Source organism: Terrapene carolina, unplaced genomic scaffold (assembly GCF_002925995.2).
Source record: "Terrapene carolina triunguis isolate 2854851 unplaced genomic scaffold, T_m_triunguis-2.0 Scaffold58, whole genome shotgun sequence".
Taxonomy (NCBI): Eukaryota; Metazoa; Chordata; order Testudines; family Emydidae; genus Terrapene; species Terrapene triunguis.
This window is the reverse complement of record NW_020664409.1, coordinates 44,755,115-44,772,335: the sequence shown is the minus strand read 5'-3', so window position 1 is coordinate 44,772,335 and position 17,221 is coordinate 44,755,115. Positions and strand designations below refer to the sequence as shown.

Genomic DNA, 17,221 nt, shown 5'->3' with positions numbered 1-17,221 from the left:
CTCTCGAGGTCCCTTCCAGTCCTAGAATCTATGAATCTATGAATGTCTTGTGTTGAGGAATTATAGCAATACTTTGTCAGCCTGAACACGCTATTTTCATAGCAGTCTTACAGAAAAAGAAGAAATGCTTTGAAACATCCATGGTTTTAGAGTACTCGGTTTTCATATTGTTGATTTTCTGGACTGGCATGGGGATCCACTTCAGCAAAAAACTCTTTCAGGGCAAGAATTAATAACTCAACAACATCTATTACAGAAACAACAAGAATGATGCTACAGAACTTGGTGACTCCTCATCTTGGTGAATTAGTGTTTTTCATAAAGTACTGTTGTTGTAGGATGCCACCATCAAGCACACCTTCTTGTGGCCCTGGAAACGTGTTGTCCTCTACTCCCTCTTGGTTCTCTCAATCATTTATTCAGACCTGAGCACTTCAAACAGATACCCCTTTTGTGGGGCATATAATTTGTTAACTCTTTTAGAGTACAAAATTTAGCCCCTCTTTAGCTCCTGAAGTCCAAGCCTTTATGGGCTGTGTATAAGGGTTCAGGTAGGATTCCACCCCGACTTTCAGGAGTCCCCAGCCCTTCTCCAGGAGCTGGGTTGTACTTTAGGCCAGATACAGACCTCAGCTAGCTTCTTCCCAGGCTGGCTCAGTTTCCCAAATATATTTTGCCCTCCGTCTCAGGACTCGTCATAGTTGACTGGGAGAGAGTGGAGCCTTGCCCCACCCTGTGCTAATCCTGGGCCCTAAAGGGACAGTAACAGGGTTTCTCCCTCAAACACTACTTCCTCTTTACCAGTATCTGCCTCTGTCATTTCCTAGGCCTTTGCATACATCAGAACTCCCCAAACTTTAAAGGACCATGCCATGAAGTAAGGGTTGGCTAGCCCCTTGGCTTTACCATCCTTAATGAGAACAGACCACCCCTGTTTTATAGTTCTTTAATTTGAATTTCAGATGTGCTACTGAAGTGTTGGGATGTTATGAATTTTCAGCTGCTTAACTTAACAATTTTGGTCTTGGAATTCTAAAATTCAAAAACCTAAATCCTACTTCTATGGATGAGCCTAATGCACAGCCATGATTTATAACAAATACCAATGGTTTCAAGGGGTTTTACATTTTTTATTTTCCCCCTTGACCCTCAATTTATCCACTCTCAGTACAGGCATCTTATAGAATCACAGAAATGTAGAACTGGAAGGGATCTTGACAGGTTATTATAGTGGTTCCTCACTCTCAAGTTGGGAGGAAAGCCACTCCGCCTCACTGCATCAGGCAACAGTAATCGGGCTTGGGCCCTGTTGGCTGGGGCCAAGCAACAAGCAGTCTATAGCTTGCAGCCTCCTGGCTGGGGCAAACAACATTTAACAGTCTGGAGTTCTGGCCTCTGGGCAGGGCAGATCAATAAGCCGTCTTTAGCCTAGAGCCTGCTGGCTAAGGCAGACAGCAATCAACAGTCTAAAGCCCACAGCCTCCTGGGTGGGGTAAACAACAATCAAGGCACAGGCCTTTAGGCCTACAGTGAGTGTGTTGCCAATCTCCAGAGGTGGGGAAGTGGAAAAGGGGATGGGGGAACCTGGGCCCACCCTACTCCACTGGGTCCCAGCCTAGGATTTTGTTAGCGGCAGGGGGGTCCCCACTGAGTCGGTGGGGAAACCGAAATCTGCTGCCTCGTTTCCCAGCAGCACAAGTCTGGTTCCCCTGGGTTGCTTCCTACCCCACTTAGTTGGAGTTGCTCTGTCAAGCTGGGGCTCTGTCTCACCATGTTGCAGCTGGTCAGCTGCCACTTCTGGGGGTTGTCTCTTCACTCAGTAGGGCACTAGTCTGCTCAGCTGCTGGTCCAGAGTCCCACAGAAGGCTCAGCTCCCTACAAGAGACATCTGCCTCCTCCCCTGGTGCAACCTCAACTGAGCTGCAGGGCCTCCCTTTATACTTCAGTACTTCTGGCAAGGGGGTGGGGTGCGGAGAGTTTGGCTCCATGCACCAGGGGGAGGGTAGTGGTTCCTCTGTCTCAAAGTCCAAAGAGAGACCACTCTGTCTCACTACAGTTATCTAGTCCAGTCCCCCGCAATGAGGGATATTAGAAGTATAATCTAGACCATCCCTGAGAGGTGTTTGTCTAACATGTTCTTGAAAACCTCTAATGTTGGAGATTGCACAACTTCCCTAGGTAATTTCTTTCAGTGCTTAATTACCATTATAGTTCGGAAGTTATTTCTATTGTCCAACCTAAATCTCCTTTGCTGCAGTTTAAGGTCATTACTTCTTGTCCTATACTCAGTGGTTAAAGAGAACAATTTATCTTAGAGCAGACTATCCATCTGCCTGGCTGAATAGATTGGACTTAAGGGCTGATCTTAAGAGACCTGAGTCTTTTACCACCTGTGCAATATTTTGTCCCTCCCCCCCTCCCCCCCCTCTTTTTTTTTTTTTTTTTTTTTGAGCAGCAAGTAGACAGTCTCTTGCAAGTTTAAGTTCATTGTCATTCTATCAAATCTGCCAACAAAGAATATTTGGGGTGGGGGAAGATTCCTCTATTTCGGTCATTTATGACTCTTATGCTTATATAAATTGTATCTGACACAACTGAGAGTTTGTTTGTTTTATGTTGTTTAGTTTTGATTTGGTTGTTTGTTTGTTTTTAATAAAAAGGAGTAATTATTCTGATCCTAATTATCTTACTCAGCCAGTGTCTTCAGCAGTCATGGAAGTTTCTACCAATTGCAAGTACTTCTCTTTATTTTTAAGATTGCAATACTATTCCACATCATAAATTGACATTCTGTGATAGTCCAGTACTGTGAAAAGCATCTTTTTTTTGCTGTCTGTATCTTACCTAATACTCATCAATCTTAATTTTATATTTTTCTCACCATAGATAACCATGAGTACCACTAGCAAAAACTATTGGCTAGGATTGTCAGTTGAGTTAGTGAAGCTACCACTCTCTACCCTTTGAGTTTCACAAAACTTTCTTACCTAACAGTAATAGATTTAGTACAAGGAGCTATAGAAGGGGAAAACTCTTCTTGAAAGATTAGCGTTACTTTATTCCCATTCAGTTGATTTTTAAAAATTAATTTTATGTTTTAGCCACGTATTCAAAACCTTATACAACAAAAGAAAGAAAAAGGTTCCTTCATATCTCCCTAGCACTTGGAAATTAAAACCTCTTCTGCAATAAACATTAAGTGGACTTAATTAAGGCCTTCATTCTAATAGCCACTCACTCATATGAAGTAGTACCTCAATCACAGCTAGTCCCATTGATTTCTATGGCACTATTCATGGAGGACCAAGTTCAGGAAATCACTTAAACACCTGCTGAAGTTTGTCTCTATTCAGGAAGGCACGTAAACATATTCTTCACTGTAAAGTTACACTGGCTTCCTAAATAAGAAAGTTGTTGAGATGGGCCCAAAGGAAGGTATTATTCCATTTGTCAGGGTAGCATAATCTGATCCTAACATGCATTTTAAAATTAATATTAAATATGTACTTATAAAGGATCAAAAGTGATTGCTACTATGTCTACTGGTTTGTAAAGTTTAATTGTATTATTGTTCTTCACTTACAATACATATTTTTTTCCTCTATACTACATTTTATAAATGATTCAGTATTGGAAACAGATCAGAACACATCCATTTATAGAACCTATGTTTTTTAAAAAAGGGCTTAGATAATTCATTTACATGTCATTGTAGTTAATATAACACCCTAACACTCATCAAGAACTAAACAAACAAACAAAAAAATCTCACAAGTAAAAGAAGAGGAGCCCCATGGTACCAGTTTAATCAGCTTAGACAACTAGAGCACATGATTCAAGATGATTTAAATGGCCTATGACAAAAGGATAGTTAACAGTCTGTGAAACGTCTATCATCCTTAGTTAGAATGAACCTATTGATTTAGTACCTTGTCTTAATCCCAGACGAAATCAGGGTAAGGGGCTCAAAAGTGTCTAGCCCCACAGTGGCACTGCCAAGAGAATAGAAAATCCTCATCACCACATTGATATATAGCACATGCATATTGATATAAACTATGCAATTAATCTGGGGCAGGATAATCAATTAAGCAAATCATTTGCTAACTTTTACAATAATCTTCTGAAAAGACAGAAGACAACAATTATAAGGGAAAGCCTTCATGTTTAATGTAAAATATTAAATATGCATGCCATGGAGTTATTTAAAATGCCAAGTTCAGCATACGTAATAGATGTCACAGCATATTAATGAAAGGCATTTTGGAAGTGATAAAATCTTTTAATAAATACACCCAGAACTGTCCTGGTGAAGTGGCAGTGCTGCAGTGTGGTACTATTAAGGGAACAACCAAGGCCTGAGTTTGAACTTATACTCCCTTCTGCCTGGGTTCACGAAGGCTCAATGTGCTGCTGAGGGTAGTCTATGAAATGGAAGGTGCAGCCACAGATTGTATACAGCACTCCATGGTTGATGAAAGTGACAGCCACACTCCCCATATAATACACAAACCAACATCAGCAAACAGTGATGTACACACTTCATTCATACAGGACTGAACAGCCAAATACTGAAATCACACTCTGCATGCAAATAACCAACACATTTATAGAGAGTGTGTCCATATCCTTTCACTCTCTATAAATAGGGAAGCCTATTTATTTACTAATATTGAGATCTTTAAAGAAGTGAAGGTGATTTAGCCACCCCTGTTCCCATTAATCTGTTCACCATATGCCTCTCAATAGTTCAACCACAGACTTTTTTGTCTCAGAGGGTGGGTAGATAGAGGAGAGTAATTTACTTTGGGGAGAGATCCAGGAGAGTTATTTTAGTACTGATGACATTTTGTTGGCTGATTTTTAGTATGTGCTTTTTATATTGTTATTGTCACAGGGTGTCATGGTTCAGGAAGGTGGGCTCCAATCCAGACCAGTTAGGGATTGTGTCACTGACTGCATTGTAACCGCAGGTGCCTCACAATGTTTGGTTGTTGTAGCTCCAAATATGGGCCACTTACAACCAGCCTATCAGCATGCAGGTCAAACCTTGAATGTCTTCTTGTCTGAAAAGCTTTTTCTAACTTTGACAAAATGTTTGTGCTGTGTATGGATGCATCAGACACTGGTTTAGGGGCAGTACTAATGCACTCAGGGGAGAACAAGAAGAAATGCCCCATTGTTTCCTGAAGGAAGAAACTGATACCCACTGAGCTGAATTATTCTTTCATAGTGAAAGAATGTTATGTCATTGTGTGGGCAGTCAAGCAGTTACAGCCCTATCTTTTTAACAGAAAACTCAGGGTACTAACAGACCATTCCCCAGTAGTCAGGTTACACAAAACTAAAGGCTCCAATTCTAAGCTACTATGGTGGAGCATCATACTCTAAGAATATGATATGGAAATTGTACATGTAAAAGGGAAAATAAAATATATGTTAGCAGATTCCCTGTCTGGGAAAGAGGGCTCTAACCTATTGTCTCCAGGTCAGCCAGTGGCTAACCTTCCTGCAACTTTGTAATGGAGGAGGTGTGACTGGAAACACCCTACACAAGAAAGAAAATATCTTATTGCCTCTATATCAATCTATGGCACACCCACATCTTGAATACTGTGTGCAGATCTGGTTGCCACATCTAAAAAAATAGATATTGGAATTGGAAAAGGTACAGGAAAGGGCAACAAAAAGTTTAGGGGTATGGAACAGCTTCCATATGAGGAGAGATTAATAAGACTGGAAAAGACAGCTGCACCTTTGGGAGAGAGATCATGACCAAGGAGAGGGTCAGTCACCATCTTGCTGGAAGGCTGTGGGGAGAAAGGCCATCTTGAACAAAGCCTTAAACCAAAACTTGCTAGATTAAGTTTTAGACTGTTAGATGAATGTTTTCATTTTATTTGCTGCTACCATTTATAGACTCATAGACTTTAAGGTCAGAAGGGACCATTATGATCATCTAGTCTGACCTCCCGCATGATGCAGGCCACAAAAGCTGACCCACCCACTCCTGGAATAATTCTCTCCCTTGACTCAGCTGTTGAAGTCCCCAAATCATGATTTAAAGACATCAAGTCACAGAGAATCCTCCAGCAATCGCAGAGAATCCTCCAGCATTTCTAACCTTCTCTATTATAGTTGAATTCATGTAAAATCCTATCTTCTTTTGGTAATAAACTTGTTTTATTTTTAATCTAAGTCAATCTAGTGCTGTGTTTAAACTGAACTGTTTGGTAACTCCGGTTTATGTAATAAACTGTTGAATATTTTCTCCTTAAAGGGGCAATGAGCCTTAATGTCTGAACTGTCCAGGAGAGGCCTACTTATTGCACAACACAGATTTTGGGGAAAACTGGGGGCTGGGAGTGTGTTGAGGTCACCCTGCAAGTAGTAACCAAGGCTGGTGGAAACCAGAGTGGAGCGATGGACTGTAGACAGGCTGCTAGAGTCAGAACTGCTAAACCAGGGCTATCTAGCACACAGATACTCAGGGTGTGACCTGCATGCTGGTAGGTGGATTGGGAACAGCCCAGGTTGGGAGCCACAACAGCAAAGCACTGTAAGGCACACAAGGTTACGGGGCAGGTGGTGACACAACCCCTTGCTGGTCTGGATCGCACCCCAGAATGTGACAGTTATTACAATTTTATTTAGAGATACTATAAAATATAGGGGCACAACAGCAATGATTATTTATTAATTAATACATACAGCAGTCCTAGAAAATTGACAGATACAGACACTGTGTAGTTCTCTCTCACAAGATGTTACATGAAATCTTGTGATAGCTTCACTTAGCGGAATGGGAGAAGAAAGCATTTATAATTGTTGGGAGTAAACCTAAAAAAATCTCTTAATATATAATTATAGTCTGTATGGAAAAGTCAATAGAAATGAATAATAACTGGGTTTCATGAGTTTTGGAACCATCTTCTAAAATGTAATAAAAATATATATCCCAGGTATAGAAGTCTGTCAGAGAATAATATCCTTTCTTTAGGTTTTTGAACTAACAAATTCTATAGGTCTCTAAAGTAATTTCTATAGCATATCATTAAACTATAGAACCACATTGTTTCATGCCTATTAAATTCAATTGCCCTTTAAATTAGAGTTCTTCTGTACTTTTAAATGAGACTACTTCTGGCATTTCTATCCCCTAACAACAAACTGAGGAAACTAAAACTATGGTAACACATCATACATGGATGACTCAATGATTACAGTATTGAACAGGAGTTAATGACTCCTAAAATAATACACTGCTCTAGTTGAACTCAAAGTGATAGCCACTGCATGGACACTGAACCTAAATAAAGTCCAGAGTCATGGTAATATATTATGCAACCAATAACAGCAGAGGGCATCATTCATAGATCCTGATCCATCAAAGCATCTAGCAACATGCATAATTTTTAGAATGTGATTAGTCCATTGACTTTAAAGCAGCTACTCACATATGTAATTGCTCTCAACGATCTGGATCGTGTAGCACCACATGGAAAAAACATTAGCCATATCATTTATATGTTATCCAGTGGTCCCAAAATATGACGGTCTCAGCATTCAAACAATACCCCATGACTGAGTAGTGAAGGGCACACCTTACAGCTACCTATGGCAGCTTCTTCCTAGACCAGTACTGGTAAATATTAACTCAAGATATCACATTTGCATACTCTTAGACATAGCTCCATCAAAGAGAAGACCAAGTTGGGTGAATTATAAAATATATACACTGTTATTTCAATTATAAAATAATCCTTAATGGAAGGAATAAAAGACTACTTACACCAGAATAGAAAGGCTCACCAGACACACAGATCACATCCTGCTCCTGGATCATCAAAATATCTTTGGCTAAGTGCAGTCGCACTTTGAAAGGCTCCTGATTACCATCCTGCAGCAAACAAATCCCTGTCTTTGTCTTCAAAGGAAGGAACAGAGAGAAAAGTTTGCTTAGTTTCCAAATGTTATCAGCAACGCCCATATTATAAAGCAGATTAAATGATATTTCTTAGATGGGTTATTAGTAATGGAGTCACCATAACTTAACTCAATATTTCCAACAGTTAACACAAAGAGTATATGTGATTATCACAATTACTTGTAACAGTTGGCAAATGTTGACTTTTTTAAATGCTGTGAGCTTGACCCTGCTCATGGAGTTAAGAAAACTTTTGTCATTAGCTTCAATGAGAGCATATACTTTGGTGTCAGATAATTAACTGCTGGATACCTAATCGATCTGCTCATGAGATAAGAATAGACATCCACTAGTATATCCAACCAAAGGAAGGAAACTGAGTTTAACATCTCCAAAATAATCATACATAAATAAAAAGAGTAAATCACAAAAGCCAATATTTTACTGTCATGTACAATACCTAATTTGTACAAAGGGTACATCACTCATGCCTTTGCAGAGTGGATAAAATTCATTTACATTAACAAAAATAATATTTGAGCACTACATGTTTGCTGATGAAGTTTGAAAGAAAATCAACCCCCCACTGAACTGGTGGAAATGACTGGCTAAGTGCCTGGAACCAGAGTTTGAAGTGCTAGACCAGTTTTTGATATTGTTGTCTCTTATTCTGTTCATTTCAATTTATTCAACTAGTTCAATTCAACAATTAGTTCATTCAAAGTTGAGAAATTGATTGGGAATTGAAAAAGCAGGAAAGCGTATTTTCCTCTTCCAATTTAGGAATACAAATGAAGTGTGAGATGATGAGTTCTACTAGTTCTAAAATCTTGAAGGACATGGTGAGGAGAAACAATCAGCTCAGCTCCAACTACAGAATACTTCCTTTGTTTAATAAATCAATTCGTTTGAAAATGCAAAACGTTTTGATAAACTTGCTTTTTTCCTTGTGTATCCACATGCTTAAAGTAGTTTTATATAATGTATATAATTTTAAAATACTGTTTTGTGCATTTTTAATTGAATTCCAATTTCTATCCAAATGCATCTAGACACAAAACAGAAGTAAAAAATTCATCATCATGTGAATAAAATGTATTATTCACTGTTTTCAAACAAAAAAATAAAAATTATGCAGCTGAAAAATGTACATTAAGATAAATAATTGCTTAAATCAATGTGTATAGATATAATATATCCTTGGATTATCAAAAAGAAGTACCAACTTTAGTGTAAAGGCCAGGGCCGGCTCTAGGTTTTTTGCTGCCCCAAGCAAAAATTTTTTGGCTGCCCCCCACCCCAGCCCTGGGCTCTTCCCCACCCCCACCCCCAAACTGCACCCTCCTGCCGCCCCAGCCCTGGGTCACTGGTAACTCGCTCCCAGGGCGGGTCATTCAGCAGGAATTTTGGATGTGCACAGAACACAGACAGGATTGGTTCCCATATTGTCACAGAACTGCAGTAAAGTGGAACAATTTTCAGCTTGTGTGACTGAAGGATAGCTGGATGCATATTATAAGACTGTCCTACATAAATGAGGAAAAGTTGAGGTGCCTTTATTATTCTTTTGTTCCATTCTTTGTTTCTATGGGGAATGCACTATCACGGTCTTCCTTTTAAACAAATAAAACTAAAACTTAACAAACAAACAAAAAAAAAAGCAATGGCTGTTGAAAATAGCAATTCCAGTCCTAATAACCACTGGGAAGCATTTCCTGCTCAATTTATTCTACTTTTTCTACAGCAAGTTACAGTGGATCAGTATATTTGATTTGGGGGAAATGAAGTAACAGCTGCCCAAATTAAGCTTGAGCACTCCTGAATTTTGAGGGTGTTCATATCTGGAAGGCAGGTGCTAGACTCCCTTTCTGAATATTAGCTATATCTGGAAAGGAAAAGTCAATTTCTGCTTCCATGGCTCAGAAGTGGAAATCCTCCTAAGTGCCTGGTACTGTATCTAAAGCTGCCCAGGTCCAGAGCCTCCCCTCCCTTACTTTTCATTTTAAATTCTAGTGGGATCCACGTACCTCCCTTGCTAGGCTTCAGATAGAGAGGTGCACCGTCCATTTAGTCCCCCCAATTCCTTCTTTGGGGGAGAGCCCAGGGCTGGGGTGTCAGGGGGTGTGGGTGGGGGGGGAAGAGCCCAGGGCTGGGGTGGCAGGGGGTGCAGGTGGGGGCCAGAGCTGGGGCGGCAGGGGGTGCGGGGGAAGGAGGGGGAAGAGCCCAGGACTGGGGCAGCAGGAGGTGCGGGTGGGGAAGAGCCCAGGGCTGGGGGAGCAGGGGAGTGCAGGTGGGGGCCAGAGCTGGGGCGGCAGGGGGTGTGGGCGGGGGAGAGCCCAGGGCTGGGGCAATACAGGGGTGCAGGGGGAGCCCAGGACGGGGGGGGGGAACAGCAAAAAACCTAGAGCTGGCTCTGTTCCTACCATTCACAGCAAGCTGCAGATTTCCGTTCCATACTCCTTCCCCCACCCTTTCCTGTTGCTAGTGGCCAAGGGAATGCTGGGAAATGTAGTTCTTTCCCTGCTCCAGGGCTGGCCCTATAGGCAGGGAGCTAACCAAGGAACTACAGCTCCCAGGGCCCCCTGTTGGTTCTCAGCTCCCATGCTGGAATCTTGCGCCCCTTGCAAATCTGCCGCCCCAAGCAACTGCTTGCTTTGCTGGTGCCTAGAGCCAGCCCTGGTAAAAGCTATAGTAAATGGCAAATCAACATGTCTCAGTGGTTACCAATCAATTAGAAGAATCAACCTTTCTTTTGCAAAATAACTAACAAATACAAATGCAAAACAAGGTTAAATCAAATATTTAAATCAAGGTTTCCTGATCGCTGATTTAAATCATGATTAAAATCAATGATTTAAATCAATCCACCCTGTGCTTTTGTCATACTTTTCAAACAAGGTAGACTGCAGTTAAACAGACAAGGAAAAACTGATCATAGAACCTAGCTTTGTCTGGTATTCTGCTCCCTGCTATGGCTTTTACTTTTTATGTTTTAAAAAACACTTACAAATCAGAAAATCTGTAGGGCAGTTCAACTTCCGTCAACATGCTTTTAACCTAATGTACAGTGGCATTGTGGACTTGTCTCTTATACCACTTTTACCTGTAGACTATACGTGAAAGGTCTGGGAAGTCAAGTGGCTGAAGGAGTGTTTGCATACAGTACTTATTAATCTTTATGTCAGAGTCTGTGTTGAAAATACACAGCAAAAATCTCTCTGTACAAGACTTCATGCAATGCCCACAGCCAGAATGACAGGAACCCAGGGCTTTTGTGTGCATAGTGTTTTTTGGTGTGAGGAAATTCTTCATAAGCTGATATTAAAAGGACACTATCAAGATCATTTTACAAAGTTAAAAGCAAAATAAAAAAAACTCTATAAAAATCCTTTGGGAGGCAGAAAAATATTATTGTTTTCTATTACTTTTCTCTTTTTTTTCCATCTAGCAAATATGTTTGCACAACCCCAGCAACTAGCAAGAGCCAGATAACCACATCCGGAGGTATCAGTTCCTGCTTAAAATCAATCAGTAGGGGTGGGGCATGGGTGTATGAGAAAGAAAGTGTTACAGAATGAAATTGTCCTTTTTCTAGAGCGTAACTAAGTAACTCTTCACTCGCTACCAGAGCCCTCCCTCTACAATGATGTAGGATAGCATCAAATGGTGAGCTTGGGTCTTTATGAAGATTCAGAGTTCAGCTCACTTCTGCAACAAGTTCTCTCCCCAAATCAGAAGAATTCTGGGATTTCTAGTCCAGAAACCATGAGAATTGTACGCTGCTAAAAAAACATGCCAGGTGAAATCCTAGCCCCATTAACATCAATGGTAAAATGCCCACAGATTTCAAAAGGTGCAGGATTCTACCTCCTGGGTATAAAAAAGGTTTCTTTTCCTCAGTCTGGGAAGGGGCGAAAGTCAGGGAAATGTTAGGGCTCACTGTGAGACGCTATGCCAAGGATATGGCTAAACTGAGATGCTGGTTGAATCTGATGAGGGGAACTGTAGCTGCTTCTTCACAGACAAGGAGTACTAATGGGTTTTAAGGAGGCGCTCCCAATAATAAATTGATGAAACCTTACTTCAAGAATGTACAGAAAGTACATGTGTATATAGAGTTGAGTGGAGAGGACAGGGAGAAGAGAGATGAATTTTGTTGCTCTACACACTGCAAGGCTCAGAAGGGATTCTGGAGATGCAGAGCGGTCTCTATACTGCTCCACACTGACATGTACTCTGTTCTGTTACTGCTGCAGCACAAAGGACACAATCATGGATTTCCTGTGGACACCAGCAATCAAACCTGTCCAACTTGCCCTCTTACACTGGGGGACACTTAAATGTGGCTTCAACCCCTACATAGAGTTGCCAACCCTCCAGGATTGGAGTCTCCAGGAATTAAAGATTAATTTTTAATTAATGATGATGTCATGTGATAAACTTCCGGGAATACAGTAGGTCCAACCAAAATTGGCAAACCTACCCCCACGTGGGGTATCACATCCATAGTGAGCCACACCAAGCACAATCACAAGAAGGCATATAATCAGACAAAAACAGGCTAAGCAGCAGCCTGGCTCAGGTGGAAGGGAGCCCCTAACTATTGTGCAGTGCATCATGTCAAGTACTGATGGGTGAGGCAGAACAGCAGCAGCACACCTATAATTGACCATGTTAGATCTGATTTTGTCACAACTCCTCCAGAATATTGAGGAAGACCAAAATAGATACGTTCACACCAAGTTCCTATTATCAAACATACAGAGATGCTGATGCTTGACCTCACCTTCTCTTATCAAGAGGACAAGGACTCCTGGAACAGATGGCTGCTGTCATTTGAGAATGGCAGCTAGGAAGCCATTGAATGTTTGAAGGATGGGGATAAAGGACAAAGCTTTTCATTTTCTTCTTTCGCTTTCTATTTTTGTTGGGAAGGGGGTGATAAATTATTTTCATTTTTTGAATCATTCCAAATGATTGGAATGATTATTTCAAAGGCTTATTGGTTATTTCAAAGGCTTTCATGATTTTTTCTATAGTATTATTGAATTGGCTATAGACATTTTTGGTTTACTGAAAGCTGTTTTGTTAAATGAAAAAAAGTAATAATCTTTTCAATATCTTTTTAAATAAAACTATGTATTAAAACATGAAAATTTTTGAAAAGATATAAAAACACTTGTAATGTCAACATTTCATAAAAAATTGCATTTTAGGGAAAAAGTCGGTTTAAAAACTTTGACCAGCTGTACTCAAGTCTGGCGACCAAGTAAGTTAAAATGACCTTTAACCCCCACCAAATATACCATATTATTATTTGAGCTTGTAACATCATTAGTTTTGTACAAGTGATACTCCTGAGGGCATGCTACATCAAAAAATTAAAAATTCTGCTCACAATATTTTAAAATTCTGCAAAATTCTGCATATTTTATTTGTCAATAAATAAATGCAGAGGCTCCAGCATGGCAGTGGGGAGCACAGACCACTGGCTCCATGAAGGTGGGAGATCACCCTGCAGCCCCTCCCCCCCAACCCCGGGACATGGACTCAGCGGTGAGGCTGCACCTGACCCTGAAACAGCACAAGGCCTGGGCCTGCCCTAGAAACACCGTGGGGCCCTGCCTCTCTGCACCAGGCGCACCAGGTGTAGGGCAGACAGGTTCAACCAGGCAGGATCCAAGTGTGGAGGGGCTCAGTGTGGAGTGATCCAGGTGTGGGGTGAGAGGATTCTGTGTGGGACAATCTGGGTGCAGGCACCTCAGTGGAAGGTCTAGGTATGGGGGGATCTGTATGCACAGAGGCTCGTTCGGGGGTTCCAGGTGCAGGGGCAACGAGACTCTGCAGAGGCTTCCAGGTGAAGGTGGTTGGGGCTCAGCGTAGGGGTCTGCATGCTGGGAGAGTGGGGCTTGGTGGGGTGGAGGTCTGAGTGAAACTAGTTGGGGGTCAAGGGCGTGGGGGTCTGGATGTGGGGGCTCACGGTGGTGCAGGAGGTGGGGCATCAGGGTGGGGATTTGAGCTCAGTGGGGGGGGTCTGGGTACGGGGGGATCGCAGAAGCAGGGGGTCTGTGCAGGGGTGGGGGCCAGAGGCAGGGGTTGAGGTTCAGTGGGGTGGGGTTTGGTTATGGAGTGCTAAGGGGGTTCTGGATGTACTGGGTGAGGCTTGGTGTCTGGGTGTGGGAGGTCCAGATGCAGGGGAGTTGAGTGAATGGGGGAGCAGCTCCCCATACAGTGACCCCTCCCCACACAGCTGAGGAGCAATGGGAGGAGGAAGCAGGGGAGGATGCTGAGCTTCCTGCAGCTGGGGGAGGTTTCTGGGGGTGGGTCTGACACAGCCTCAGCCACTCCTTGCAGGGGAAGAGGAAGTCCCGTCCTCTCCTGCCTCCAGCCCAGCTGGGACTTGCAGCTGATCCCGGCTCGGGTAGGAGCCACTGGCTGGGGTGTCCCCAACCCCGCAGTGATTTACCTCTCTGCCAGCTGCTCTAGGTGCCTGAAACGATGTACCTGCACTGCTAGGAAATGGTGCATGACTGCTCTTGCAACTTCCATTTGCTTCTCTGTTATAAATTCATTTTTCTGCAGGGAAGCAAAGAAATCTGCAGGGACAAGAATTCTGCGCATGCACAGTGGCACAGAATTCCCCCAGGAGTAAAGTGCCAAGAGGAAATATTAAAGATCACCATTTTGTAAGTGCTCAACATCAAGAACTCCTAGTGAAATTAATGGGAGCTTCACCTCGAGAGCCCTTCAGAGAGCAGATTCACTATGTGGTTATGCTAACATTTACTTCTCTTTTTTTAAAATGGAAGAGAAAGAATGAATTAAATGGAACGGCTAAACGTGGCCTAATACATATATGGGGGAGTTTTTTCAAAGACAACAAGGCAGTTAGGTGCCCACAACATCCACTAAGTAACTCTTTCCTGCAGAATACGATGGTGTCTATACTGAAGGGATAATTAAATCTCTTCAATTATTCTCCCTATGACTTACTTCCTCGTTGGAAGAAAATTCTTCATGATGTGTATGTCACAGGCAGATCCCTTTGTTGCTTCCTGTCAGGGGATCTCTCATAGCAGCAGGAAGTGGCACTGAATGCTCAACACAGAAGGTTAGGAATAACTACTGTCAGCCAATGAAGGCCAGTCGTAAGTACCCACAGCCCCTAAATTACCTGCACACATCAGCAGGAGCTGTGGACAAGCACCCACAGCCTGTAGGAGATCTATGGCTGGCAATGGGGTAAATTCTACCTCTAATACATTGTTTTTAGAGGTTGTGCTTTACTTGACTGCACATTTCTGACTCGGTCAATTACCTTATAAAAATCTCCAGAGAAAATTTCTGCACAAAACAGAGGGGCTTCTTTGCGTGAATTAAGTGGCACATAACCATAGCAGACACAATTAGGCATTGCAATAAAATTAAAAGTCAGTAGCTAGATGCATTTGGGCAGAGTTTATTCAGTCCGAACAAGGAAGCCTATTGCGGGAATAGCAAAACATTTTGGTCCTTTGAAAGACTGATCACACATGCTCACAGCTCTAATTTACATGGAACACTCTAAAATGTAATGAAGCACAAGCAGCTATTGTTTTGCTGCATGAAAGCTGGTTTGCAATACAGCTCCAAATTAAATCCTCTATTACACTGTCTCCCTTCCTCTCCTACCTGTGAGCAGCGTTAATAGATATATAAAAGGGAAAGACCAGAGCACTGAAAGATGGCAGATTCTCAGAGAGGCAACTAAGGATTTAATTAGTAATGAGCAAATAAATTCAAGCCAAGCCCTTGAGAACACAAAAATGTCATTTATTTTTTCCTCACTGTTTTTCGTTTTTGTCCACCCCTGCACTAGAAATGGAAGCAGCAAGACCGTACAAGAACAAGAACTACTTGGGAAATTTTTAGTAGGGGTTCAGATAATTTGGATATGATTTGAACAAACATTTGATCTCCTACATATTTATTCAGTCTCTGAACCAATGGAGGATAACCCAGATACTTGATTTATGGTAGAATTAGAATGGGGGCGGGGGGGAAATCAATACTTTCCCCCCAGTATGATCCTGGTTGAAACCTAGCAGTTGGACTGCATGGCCTAACTGTTCTCTATCTCCCGGCCAGTACAGAATTGTTCCATCCATATTCGAGGCATTTTTGAATTCTAATTTTAAAAACCCACTAAAAGATGTTCTACTGTTTCCCTTGCCAGACATCTATATTCCAAGCTATTTAATTGTCAGAAACCATTTCCCAATATTCAACCTAAATTAACACTTCCCATTATTCCTAGTTACTCATGTACCCGGGGAGGGAACAGTGAGTGGCTGGATGTACGTGTCTGTGAAGTGCCTGGGATAGATTAACTGAATGCATGTGGAGAAAACAGTGAATGACGACTGACCGGGTTTGTGTAGAGGAGGGGTACTGAATGGGTCACGTGTATGGTGGGCCAATGAATAGCCAGGTGCATGGGCAAACAAATCTGTAGCTGTGCCCTGAGCAATAAATGCAGTGCCTTTGCTTTGCACACCATCACCTCCTTAATCTGATTACAAATCCATTAACTCACCATGGAGGAATACTGATGCTGCAGTGGCTTAGAGCCTACATAGGGGCTTGTAAACTACTCACCCTCCCTCAGTTGGTTTAATGGGAAAGAGGAGGCAAAGCTGGGATACTTCTCTACTTCTCCAAAATCAACTGTGCTTGGTTTCTCACGGTTAAAGACTGGCACAGTTAGAAAAGCCCTCCAGGTGCTCTAAAGGCACAGGGGGCACAGCTACGCACAGAGCATTATCAGCACCAAGAGAGTGCAAAGAAGAGCTTTCAACCATTTTTGCACATCACACCTGATTTCTAACGTGCATTTTAACCATATGCAAAGATCTGGCCCTAGTCTCTTTTAAAGAATATTTATTATAAATACTCAAAGATAACATTTTGGTGTAACATTTTAGGCCTTCAAAGTGTTTAAGAAATAATTTGAGGAAATAAAGAGCAACAGTTAAAATAAAATATTCACACTAGATAGAGCAAGTGATCACTGAAAGCATGGTCTGCTATGAAACAAGTACAAAGATCTTTACTGTGTGAGAGATGATTTAGACACGATTATTGGGTTCAAAACCCATTTTGAACAGGCATTCGAGTGTTTCCCCCCTTAATCTGGCATATGCTAGGAAGACGTCATTCTTTTTGCAAGCGGATTTTTTGTTTGTTTGTTTTTGTTTTGTATTTTTCCCTATCATCGATGTTAAACAGGAAGCACAGTGATTGAATTTTTTACAC

At 41.8% G+C, this 17,221-nt stretch overlaps 1 protein-coding gene across 1 annotated transcript in view; it reads right to left on the bottom strand.

Annotated features, from left to right (window-relative positions):
• Positions 1 to 7,990, bottom strand: part of SNTG1 (syntrophin gamma 1) — a 245,729-nt gene extending 237,739 nt beyond the window's left edge. Inside the window, exon 1 of the mRNA XM_026659517.1 lies at positions 7,793 to 7,990. Coding sequence (XP_026515302.1) covers positions 7,793 to 7,990 — 198 coding nt within the window. The remainder of the gene's footprint in view (positions 1 to 7,792) is intronic.
• Positions 7,991 to 17,221: the final 9,231 nt, after the last annotated feature.